The sequence below is a fragment of the Mya arenaria genome, chromosome 2 (assembly GCF_026914265.1).
Source record: "Mya arenaria isolate MELC-2E11 chromosome 2, ASM2691426v1".
NCBI classification, from domain to species: domain Eukaryota; kingdom Metazoa; phylum Mollusca; class Bivalvia; order Myida; family Myidae; genus Mya; species Mya arenaria.
In genome coordinates this window covers 45,482,172-45,495,016 of record NC_069123.1, presented here as the reverse complement: position 1 = coordinate 45,495,016, position 12,845 = coordinate 45,482,172, and the positions used below count along the sequence as shown (strand labels likewise).

Genomic DNA, 12,845 nt, shown 5'->3' with positions numbered 1-12,845 from the left:
TTGCGATTCCTCAAACGTATACAGTATAGCCATGGTTACGCTTACTTATACGTATACAGTATAGCCATGATTACGACTCCTCAAACGTATACAGTATAGCCATGGTTACGATTCCTTATACGTATACAGTATAGCCATGTTTATGATTCCTCATACGTATACAGTACAGCCATGGTTACGATTCCTCGTCCATAAACAGTATAGTCATCATTACGATACCTCAAACTTATACAGTATAGCCATGATTACGAGTCCTCGTCCATAAACAGTATAGCCATGATAACGATTCCTCAAACGTATACAGTATAGCTATGATTACAATTCTTCATACGTATACAGTATAGCCATGATTACGATTCCTCATACGTATACAGTATAGCCATGATTACGATTCCTCATACGTATACAGTATAGCCATGATTACGATTCCTCAAACGTATGCAGTATAGCCATGATTACAATTCCTCATACGTATGCAGTACAGCCATGATTACGATTCCTCGTCCATAAACAGTACAGCCATGACTACAATTCCTTATACGTATACAGTATAGCCTTGATTACGATTCCTCATACGTATACAGTATAGTCTTGATTACGATTTTTCATACGTATACAGTATAGCCATGATTACGATTCCTCAAACGAATACAGTATAGCCATGATAACGATTCCTCATACGTATACAGTATGGCCATGATTACGATTCCTCGTCCATAAACAGTATAGCCATGATTACGATTCCTCAAACGTATACAGTATAGCCATGATAACGATTCCTCATACGTATACAGTATAGTATAGCCATGATTGCGATTCCTCAAACGTATACAGTATAGCCATGATAACGATTCCTCAAACGTAAACAGTATAGTCATGATAACGATTCATCATACGTATACAGTATAGCCATGATAACGATTCCTCAAACGTAAACAGTATAGCCATGATTACGACCCCTCAAACGTATACAGTATAGCCATGGTTACGATTCTTCATACGTATACAGTATAACCATGATTACGACTCCTTAAACGTAAACAGTATAGCCATGGTTACGATTCTTCATACGTATACAGTATAACCATGATTACGACTCCTTAAACGTAAACAGTATAGCCATGGTTACGATTCTTCATACGTATACAGTATAACCATGATTACGACTCCTTAAACGTAAACAGTATAGCCATGGTTACGATTCTTCATACGTATACAGTATAACCATGATTACGACTCCTTAAACGTATACAGTATAGCCATGATTACGATTATTCATACGTACACATAATAGTAATGATTACTGTTCCTCGTCCATAATCAGTAAAGCCATGACAACGTTTCCTCTTACAGGTTCTGTTTGTGTTTAATCACTGATTTGATTCAGATGGTCAAAATACACAGACAGTGACCTTTTAATGTGTCATTGAACCATACATGTGATGCTAGCATGAGATTGAATGTTGGCAACTTCTTGAAAATACAAATATAAGCCTCCAAAACCTCACAATGCAACAGAAATGGCTAGAAAAAACACATTAACTTATCGAGTCGCCAGATATTTTTATAACTTGCAGTAAGTGACTTATAAGGTACGTTTATATGTATAACTTTTATACGTTGTACAATGTCGTATTTCCGCGGTGTTTAGCTGCAGGTTATGTGTTAGGGGAGTATCTACCCTTACGGCCCTTACAACCCGGGATCGTGAAGGCCAAGGGCACGTGCTGGTGTGATTGGGAAGAGATAGACACGAGCACCACATGCACATGTCTACCTCGCGTGAGTTTTCTTTAACATATAAAGATGTATAGTTCTTGTTTTCCGACATACATGTAGTATAACAATATTTGCCTAACAATCAGTTTTAAATGTTTTCATAACTCTTATATTTGCGTTTATGAAAATATTACAGTTTCATGACCTTAACGTGAGATTTTGTTTTGATTATACCGAGAATAAATTTTCTTTCTACACAGTTGAAGCCATTTGTGACATCACTATCCCCTGTTGACACCCCACCCGCTGATCATTCCACAAACGTCGATGATGTCACACAATTACATGACGTCACACAGATTTCAAACCGCTCAACAGATTATTTCGTTGGTACGATTCTAAGCAATGCTTAAAAAAAACAATTAAAGTGTGTTACGTTAATTGTTCCTAAAACAAACGCCCAGAGCTTTAGAAATTGAACTTGATGTTTTCGGAAATTTGGTTTACATTTATGTATCAAATCATCAACACATATTTTTCATGCCTATTCAGCGCAGGCCTCGCAGCAGGGGACGGTGGGCTGTGGCGGTGTGTGTGCCACCGGGATTGGACTGGGCGCCGGCGCGTTCCTTCTCATTTCATTCTCCCTTTTCATGATATGGTTCACCAAACGCCTCAACGACAAGCGCCAGGCTAGCATGAAGCACGTGGGCAGCGTGACGTCACTTCCGGGACCACCGGTCACCGAGTACACAGAAGAGGAAGGGGTCATCACGTACACAGTAGAGCAGTGGTCTCCCAAGCGCCAGATATACACGGCGCAATCCCCGCCATCGGTAAGTAATGTATATAATGTGTGATTAACACGTTGTTTTTTGCTGACAATTATGAAAAGTTGATAAAGGGCGAATGTTCTAGTCCTCCCTTTGAGTCTTTCTCGAAACTTTTCTTTTTTTTGAATAATTCACTTAAAAGTGTTCCAAACAATCGTATGCCGAGTTTATAAGACGAAATTTAACCTCGGAGGAAAATGTGTGCTATAAACATGTACGTGAAGTTAGCGGCCTAGCGGCCTAGCGGCCTAACGGCGTGAAGTTAGCGGCCAAGCGGCCTAGCGGCCTAGCGGCGTGAAGTTAGCGGCCTGGCGGCCTAGCGGCCTAGCGGCGTGAAGTTGGCGGCCTAGCGGCCTAGCGGCCTAGCGGCCTAATTATTTTTTCTATGTCCAAGCAATTGTTAATGCGTTTTTTTTTAAAAAACAATGATAAATCAAGGTTTTTTATTCATATAGTTACATAGCGGCCTTAAATTGTTATCTATTCAGAATATCTTTCTTTATCTTTTATTCTAAAACAATTTTAAATTAACTGTTTTATGCACATAATATCACCCTGAAGCGTTTTTCAACTTTTTTTCAAAAAAGTCGATCGAGCACTTCAGCGGCCTAGCGGCCTAGCGGCGTGAAGTTAGCGGCCTGGCGGCCTAGCGGCCTAGCGGCCTAAAATGGTATCCTATTTCAAAGCATGAATACATGCATTTTCTTCTAAAACAATGACATCTTAGCTATTTTTATGCACAAATTAACACTTTGAAGCTATTAGCGATTATCAACATTTTTTTTTTAAAAGCGTCAATTAAGCAGTCAGCTATTTCAAATCATTAAACATGCCTGATCTTCTAAAACAATGATATATTTACTGTTTTATGCACAAATTATCACTCTAAAGCGTTTTTTATTTTATTTTTTTAAAAGTTGATCGAGCACTTCAGCGGCCTAGCGGCCTAGTGGCGTGAAGTTAGCGGCCTGGCGGCCTGGCGGCCTAGCGGCCTAGCGGCCTAAAATGGTTTCCTATTTCAAAGCATGTTTACATGCATTTTCTTCTTAAACAATGACATATTAACTGTTTGAATGCACAAATTAACACTTTGAAGCTATTAGCGATAATCAACATATTTTTTTTCTTTCAAAAAAGTCGATTGAGCAGTCATCTATTTCAAAGCATTAAACATGGCTGATCTTCTAAAACAATGATGTATTTGCTGTTTTTATGCACAAATTATCACTCTAAAGCGTTTTGTTTTTTGTTTTGTTTTTTTTTCAAAAAAATTTGATCGAGCACTTCAGCGGCCTAGCGGCCTAGCGGCCTAGCGGCGTGAAGTTAGCGGCCTAGCGGCCTAGCGGCGTGAAGTTGGCGGCCTAGCGGCCTAGCGGCCTAATTATTTTTTCTATGTCCAAGCAATTGTTAATGCGTTTTTTTTTAAAAAACAATGATAAATCAAGGTTTTTTATTCATATAGTTACATAGCGGCCTTAAATTGTTATCTATTCAGAATATCTTTCTTTATCTTTTATTCTAAAACAATTTTAAATTAACTGTTTTATGCACATAATATCACTCTGAAGCGTTTTTCAACTTTTTTTCAAAAAAGTCGATCGAGCACTTCAGCGGCCTAGCGGCCTAGCGGCGTGAAGTTAGCGGCCTGGCGGCCTAGCGGCCTAGCGGCCTAAAATGGTATCCTATTTCAAAGCATGAATACATGCATTTTCTTCTAAAACAATGACATCTTAGCTATTTTTATGCACAAATTAACACTTTGAAGCTATTAGCGATTATCAACATTTTTTTTTTAAAAGCGTCAATTAAGCAGTCAGCTATTTCAAATCATTAAACATGCCTGATCTTCTAAAACAATGATATATTTACTGTTTTTATGCACAAATTATCACTCTAAAGCGTTTTTTATTTTATTTTTTTAAAAGTTGATCGAGCACTTCAGCGGCCTAGCGGCCTAGTGGCGTGAAGTTAGCGGCCTGGCGGCCTGGCGGCCTAGCGGCCTAGCGGCCTAAAAACTTTTCCTATTTCAAACCATGTATACATGCATTTTCTTCTAAAACAATGACATATTAACTGTTTTTATGCACAAATTAACACTTTGAAGCTATTAGCGATTATCAACAGTTTTTTTTTTTCAAAAGTGTCGATAAAGCAGTCAGCTATTTCAAAGCATTAAACATGCCTGTTCTTCTAAAACAATGATGTATTTACTGTTTTTATGCACAAATTATCACTCTGAAGCGTTTTTCAATTCTTTTCCAAAAAAGTCGATCGAGCACTTCAGCGGCCTAGCGGCGTGAAGTTAGCGGCCTGGCGGCCTAGCGGCCTAGCGGCCTAAAATGGTTTCCTATTTCAAAGCATGTTTACATGCATTTTCTTCTTAAACAATGACATATTAACTGTTTGAATGCACAAATTAACACTTTGAAGCTATTAGCGATAATCAACATATTTTTTTTCTTTCAAAAAAGTCGATTGAGCAGTCATCTATTTCAAAGCATTAAACATGGCTGATCTTCTAAAACAATGATGTATTTGCTGTTTTTATGCACAAATTATCACTCTAAAGCGTTTTGTTTTTTGTTTTGTTTTTTTTTCAAAAAAATTTGATCGAGCACTTCAGCGGCCTAGCGGCCTAGCGGCCTAGCGGCGTGAAGTTAGCGGCCTAGCGGCCTAGCGGCCTGGCGGCCTAAAATGCTCTCCTATTTCAAAGCATGTATACATGCATTTTCTTCTAAACAAATGATATGTTAACTGTTTTTATGCACAGACTATCACTCTGAGGCGATTATCAACATATTTTTGAAAAGGATAGGCATGTTCACATGCTTTGAAAAGCTGACTGCTTGTTCGACTTTTTGAAAAAAAGGTTGATAATCGCCTCAGAGTGATAGTGTTTGCTTAAAACAGATAATATATCATTGTTTTAGAAAACAATGCATGTATACATGCTTTGAAATAGGATACCATTTTAGGCCGCTAGGCCGCTAGGCCGCTAGGCCGCTAACTTCACGCCGCTAGGCCGCTAGGCCGCTGAAGTGCTCGATCGATTTTTTGAAAAAAAATTGAAAAACGCTTCAGAGTGATATTATGTGCATAAAAACAGTAAATACATCATTGTTTTAGAAGAACAGGCATGTTTGATGCTTTGAAATAGCTGACTGCTTTATCGACACTTTTGAAAAAAAACCTGTTGATAATTGCTAATAGCTTCAAAGTGTTAATTTGTACATAAAAACAGTTAATATATCATTGTTTTAAAAGAAAATGCATGTATACATGGTTTGAAATAGGAAACAATTTTAGGCCGCTAGGCCGCTAGGCCGCCAGGCCGCTAACTTCACGCCGCTAGGCCGCTAGGCCGCTGAAGTGCTCGATCAACTTTTTTGAAAATAAAAATAAAAAAACGCTTTAGAGTGATAATTTGTGCATAAAAACAGTAAATACATTATTGTTTTAGAAGATCAGCCATGTTTAATGCTTTGAAATAGCTGACTGCTCAATCGACTTTTTGAAAAAAAAAAATATGTTGATTATCGCTAATAGCTTCAAAGTGTTAATTTGTGCATTCAAACAGTTAATATGTCATTGTTTTAGAAGAAAATGCATGTATTCATGCTTTGAAATAGGATACCATTTTAGGCCGCTAGGCCGCTAGGCCGCCAGGCCGCTAACTTCACGCCGCTAGGCCGCTAGGCCGCTGAAGTGCTCGATCGACTTTTTTGAAAAAAAGTTGAAAAACGCTTCAGAGTGATATTATGTGCATAAAAACAGTAAATACATCATTGTTTTAGAAGAACAGGCATGTTTAATGCTTTGAAATACCTGACTGCTTTATCGACACTTTTGAAAAAAAAACTGTTGATAATCGCTAATAGCTTCAAAGTGTTAATTTGTGCATAAAAACAGTTAATATATCATTGTTTAAAAGAAAATGCATGTATACATGGTTTGAAAAAGGAAACAATTTTAGGCCGCTAGGCCGCTAGGCCGCTAGGCCGCCAGGCCGCTAACTTCACGCCGCTAGGCCGCTAGGCCGCTAGGCCGCTGAAGTGCTCGATCAACTTTTTTGAAAAAAAAAAAAACGCTTTAGAGTGATAATTTGTGCATAAAAACAGCAAATACATCATTGTTTGAGAAGATCAGCCATGTTTAATGCTTTGAAATAGCTGACTGCTCAATCGACTTTTTGAAAAAAAAATATGTTGATTATCGCTAATAGCTTCAAAGTGTTAATTTGTGCATCCAAACAGTTAATATGTCATTGTTTAAGAAGAAAATGCATGTATACATGGTTTGAAATAGGAAACCATTTTAGGCCGCTAGGCCGCTAGGCCGCTAGGCCGCCAGGCCGCTAACTTCACGCCGCTAGGCCGCTAGGCCGCTAGGCCGCTGAATTGCTCGATCGACTTTTTTGGAAAAGAATTGAAAAACGCTTCAGAGTGATAATTTGTGCATAAAAACAGTAAATATATCATTGTTTTAGAAGAACAGGCATGTTTAATGCTTTGAAATAGCTGACTGCTCAATCGACACTTTTGAAAAAAAACTGTTGATAATCGCTAATAGCTTCAAAGTGTTAATTTGTGCATAAAACAGTTAATATGTCATTGTTTTAGAAGAAAATGCATGTATACATGGTTTGAAATAGGATACCATTTTAGGCCGCTAGGCCGCTTGGCCGCCAGGCCGCCAACTTCACGCCGCTAGGCCGCTAGGCCGCTGAAGTGCTATATCGACTTTTTTGAAAAAAAGTTGAAAAACGCTTCAGAGTGATAATTTGTGCATAAAACAGTTAATTTTAAATTGTTTTAGAATAAAAGGTAAAGAAAAATATTCTGAATAGATAACAATTTAAGGCCGCTATGTAACTATATGAATAAAAAACCTTGATTTATCATTGTTTTAAAAAAAAACGCATTAACAATTGCTTGGACATAGAAAAAATAATTAGGCCGCCAGGCCGCTAGGCCGCTAGGCCGCCAACTTCACGCCGCTAGGCCGCTAGGCCGCCAGGCCGCCAGGCCGCTAACTTCACGCCGCTAGGCCGCTAGGCCGCTAGGCCGCTAACTTCACGCCGCTAGGCCGTTAGGCCGCTAGGCCGCTAACTTCACGTACATGCTATAAACGTTCATTCATAAAAAATAATAAATTTACCGTCGGGGGATAATTTGCCTTAAGTCTGGTGGTGGGGTTAACTTCCATGTCATATTATCGCAACAATTTGGCTCCGGCGGAATTTCGATTTTTGCAGGGTTTATAGTAATTTATTGACGAATGAAACAATAAAGGAAGGATATTGATATAAATACACAGAGGATATTTCATTGTTTCAATGTAAGATCGTAATCTATTTTATCCAGTGAGCACCAAAAGCTATATTTCAAGAATAGAAATATTTGTCCTTTGATATGTTATATATAGAGATATTTTTTATTACTTTTCTCCATTACCCCATATTTATATTTTGTTCTCAAACGGCATTGTGTGCATCAGATTGTGTTGAGGAGAAGTGAAGCACACTTGAAATGAAACATTATCAAGTATTGTATTTTTTTTGGAGTTTTCGACTTTTGGTATTTTTACTGATCTTTTGTCGAGTGATTTTTTCTATCAAACGAAAATGATGCTTTATGGGTATTAATCACATACAGTGATAGCTTTGGTTTCAATCTGTTATTGGATTTTTCGGCCGACTGCTTTTACAATGGACTAACATGTTTTAAATACCATGTTCATATCTGATTTAATTATTCTGTTTTCAAGTTTGGCTGTATGGTCTTTCTCTGAGACTCATAAAAAAAATTATACTATTAAAATGGATTGCTTAACTTTCAAATGCATACAATCCTCGTTTTCCAGCTGTTACCTTGAAAGAAATCAACCATAGATACATTCTCGCTTCTATTTCGTATTGTTTTCATCAATAATGAAACCAACATGAGTACAAACAATGCAAATGCTTCTGATATAATGTTGTTGTTGTTGTTGTTGTTTTCATTCTGAAAGAAAAAAAAAATATTATTAAAATTACTGTTGAATACAGACATTGAAACCATACATTGGTAATAAAAGTTGTTTCATGTATTTATAGTATACTTTTCTACACAAACTATGAGCATTTAATTACTTTTCTCAATTGACATCTAAACGCGTCCAAATATACCAAATGGGGCAAATTTGCCAACGTGGGTATATTTGCCAAAATGGGCAAATGTTCGGCACATACATGCACCATAAAACTGTCGATGTTGCAATTGAGTTGGCTGGAGCTAGGTCGGTGACCAAGTCTGTCAGGGAGACGTATCACAGTGAAGGCCGAGCTCTTCAGAGGTTATTATACAGAAGAACGATTCCTCTCTCCACAAACTCCCCAATTACTGTAGAAGTACACTGAAATTGGTCTTATACACCAGTATAATTGAAAATTGGCTTTGTTTGCCGTATTTCTCTTCACTTGAAACGAAAATTTCCTATTTGGAAATGTCATCGGTTGTATTGGCTGTATCAGGTACCGCTGTGTATTCGGCAGTGAGCCATATTGCTGAGTGAACGAACGGCTTGAACGCTGTGGTTCAAGTGAAGAACGCCAATTAACTGTTCACTGTACTCATTTATTGTGTCAAGAAACTACATATATTTTAACCGTACTGGAAAGTCTAAGTAAATGATAAGCTTTCAAATAAAACAAGAAAGAAATGATATCTGTTTCACCAGAAACGTCCATATGCATACACAGTGTGGGTATACCAAGTGATAAATAGTAAATTAAATATTATTAAATACGTCATATATATGCTACGTCGGAAGGCGACATTTTGCTTAAAATGAAGACTAAAAACAAAAAATAACTTTTCTCATACTAAACCATTTTAAATGAAACAAAGGACTGTATATGTCGCATAAAGATCCCCGCCTTCATTTTATTACCGGAGTTTGATAAGGCTCCGTAAAGCACCAGTCACTTGTAACCACGCCCCCCCCCACCCCCCAGGTTCGGGCTATAGCGGGCATAGCTGGGGAAATGGGCCGTGTTTTTTACCTTCCAGGTGGCCCCGCAGTGCCGGGTGAATGCGGTGGTTTTGTCTTCGCGAAAAATATAGCTTTACATAAGGTCCCTGGGGAGCGGGGGCATTTGGCAGGGATTTTACCATCAGTTCGTAGCCGCAGGGCGGGGATTTTACCCGGGGTTGGCTGAACTGCAAGTCAAAGTCCCCGCTATTCCCCGGACCTGGGATTCATTTAGATCCACATGCTATTCAGACGTGATATAAATGTTGTCAATAGCCCATTGAGACTTTTTGATTATATACTTACATATTTTTTATACGGATAACTATATAAATAACATTTGTGCGTATTTAAGTGAATGTGTTTTGTTTTGTTCTTTTTCGGTGCCCAGCAGCAGTTCAGCGAGGACGTGCGGTGGGAGATATCACGTGACAACCTCACCCTGGAACGGAACCTCGGGGAAGGAGAGTTCGGCCTCGTCGTCATGGCAACACTGAACCCTAACTCAGGGGACGAAAACGGCGACAAGGTCGCAGTTAAGATGCTGAAACGTACGTTTGTGAATTAAGCCAGTGTTTGTGAAGATGATACATATGACTATGTAGATGCATAAACATACATTTGGCTTGTTTTTTGTACATGTTTACCTTTTAACTATAAAAAAAGAAGAAAACAATCTCTATCATCAACTACCAACTGGTTGGTATTTGGATATTCGCGAATAACCGTCTGGAAATAGTCGAGTAGTTTAATATCAACATCAACATCTATCTCTGATTTTTCGAATCCCCAACTGGCAACTAGCAGGTAATTGAATATTCGAATCTCCAACTGGCAAGTAGTAGGTAGTTCAATATTGAAATCCCAAACTTCCAACTACCAACTACCTTCCAACCGTCATCCATTACATTGCAATGGCCAGCTACTCAGCCGCAAGTGTACTGGTATGGAAAGTAAGGACTATGCACATGCGTGCCAGCAACCATACGTTCTAAATAATGCATTCGGCGGTATTGGTTTAATCTTATTACACCATAAACTATTCCTTTCTTATTAACAAGTCTGTGAATGCACATCTCTTTGTTGAAATAAATTTAAACAACATGTCACTAGTAACGACATCTTGGGCTGAATAATTGAATTAACAATAAAAATAACGTAAAAAAACGCGTCTGGATCAAAATGCATTGCACTAGGGTGCACTAGTTGGTTTTCAATGATTAATATCTTCTGTTTTCCCAAAGAACTGTAGACCATTTTGCTTCTTATTGCTGACAATCTTTTCCCTATCAAAGACAATTTTGCAGTCGTACGATCAAAATAGGTAACGTTCGGAAACGTACGTATTGCATTACATTGTTTGAAAGCAGTAGACCATAACAGTTCATGTAACAATAAAATAAATCAAAACGAGATACACAGAGCGATGTGCATGTTAAGGTAAGGTAGGATTTGTTCCTTTAATGTTAGAAAATCATTCCATAAAATACTTAAAAAACGGGAAATGACGTTGGCTTAGGCACACAATTGTTAAGACTTAATGAAGTGTTTAATATTTTGTTTCCAGACTGCTCTAGCCAGCTGGAGGAGGCGGATCTGAGGTCAGAGTTCAACCTTCTTAAAGACGTCAGTCATCCAAACGTCATCAGGCTCATAGGAGCCTGTACGTCCCCGGGTACGTTTAGTGTTGTGTGTGTACGTATTCAATAAGTAAATAGTGAAAGTTTCCACTACGTGAAAAAAATCTTAAACAACGAATTTCTTTAATTCCTTTAATATTTCATAATAGTATTCATAGGTCGACATTGTTCTCGTTCATTTCCATACTTCTTGTGTTAAAAGTGTTTTCTTTAAATTCAAAATATTGTTTCGAACTTTTACTCAATATTTACTTCACCTACAATTTATTTTAATATTAACTGGAAGGAAAGTAAAAAAAAAATCAAATATTAGCTTCACCTAACTTCTTGATAAAAAAACAATGCGATGTTTTTATGACGCCAAATTTTCATTAAAGTTCATCCAAATCATAAACATTGTGTCTCGTCAAAGCCTAGCCATGCCAGGAATGAAATTAAGTGTTCTTATCCATAACCAAAGGACATGGTAGATTTACTTATATACAAGTGAAATCAGATAATCGAACGTCATCAGGCTCACAGGACTTTAGAAATGTATGCAGCTATCTTACTTGCCAACCAGCTAAGGTACAATGTTTCAACATATCTCCGTTCACAAGTCACACACAATTAAGGTGTATAAATGCATGGAAACTACCATATTGACTCTTCATATATGATTTGCCCGTTTGCAGGCCTCTTCTACCTGATAGTGGTGTTAGCGTATACGTATCAAACACTCAGAGCCTGCCTAAAATCGCAGAGCAGTGACATGCCATGACCTAGGTTTAGGTCTAGGGCACACTGTGGTATAGGTGAGAGTGCCCCGCTTTCTCAATATGCTTTGGTACAATTCCGGTAATTCGGTGCTAGCACCGTGGTTGCGGTGATATCACCGCGGTGTTGCGGTGCTGCGGTGCTAACTTCACGCACATCCTTTCTACCTGGTTAATGAGCTACATGAACGCGACTGCCTTCTAGGCTACTTACATGCTCATAATGTCCGTGTGCAGGGCCGTTCTACCTGGTTATTGAGTTACGTGAACGCGACTGCCTTCTAGGCTACTTACATGCTCATAAATCCTGTGTGCAGGGCCGTTCTACCTGGTTATTGAGTTGCGTGAACGCGACTTCCTTCTAGGCTACTTACATGCTCATAATGTCCGTGTGCAGGGTCGTTCTACCTGGTTATTGAGTTGCGTGAACGCGACTTCCTTCTAGGCTACTTACATGCTCATAATGTCCGTGTGCAGGGTCGTTCTACCTGGTTATTGAGTTGTGTGAACGCGACTGCCTTCTAGGCTGTTTACATGCTCATAATGTCCGTGTGCAGGGCCGTTCTACCTGGTTATTGAGTTACATGAACGCGACTGCCTTCTAGGCTGTTTACATGCTCATAATGTCCGTGTGCAGGGCCGTTCTACCTGGTTATTGAGTTGCGTGAACGCGACTTCCTTCTAGGCTACTTACTTGCTCATGATGTCCGTGTGCAGGTCCGTTCTACCTGGTTATTGAGTTACATGAACGCGACTGCCTTCTAGGCTGTTTACTTGCTCATGATGTCCGTGTGCAGGTCCGTTCTACCTGGTTATTGAGTTGCGTGAACGCGACTTCCTTCTAGGCTACTTACTTGCTCATGATGTCCGTGTGCAGGTCCGTTCTA

General features: G+C 38.8%; 1 protein-coding gene across 1 annotated transcript in view; it reads left to right on the top strand.

The window, feature by feature from the left end:
* LOC128243079 (proto-oncogene tyrosine-protein kinase receptor Ret-like) overlaps nucleotides 1-12,845 on the top strand; it is a 96,311-nt gene that overhangs the window by 70,630 nt on the left and 12,836 nt on the right. The window contains exons 11-15 of the mRNA XM_052960594.1: nucleotides 1,652-1,782; nucleotides 1,980-2,109; nucleotides 2,272-2,555; nucleotides 9,955-10,114; nucleotides 11,131-11,238. Of these exons, the coding sequence (XP_052816554.1) occupies nucleotides 1,652-1,782; nucleotides 1,980-2,109; nucleotides 2,272-2,555; nucleotides 9,955-10,114; nucleotides 11,131-11,238 (813 nt within the window). The remainder of the gene's footprint in view (nucleotides 1-1,651; nucleotides 1,783-1,979; nucleotides 2,110-2,271; nucleotides 2,556-9,954; nucleotides 10,115-11,130; nucleotides 11,239-12,845) is intronic.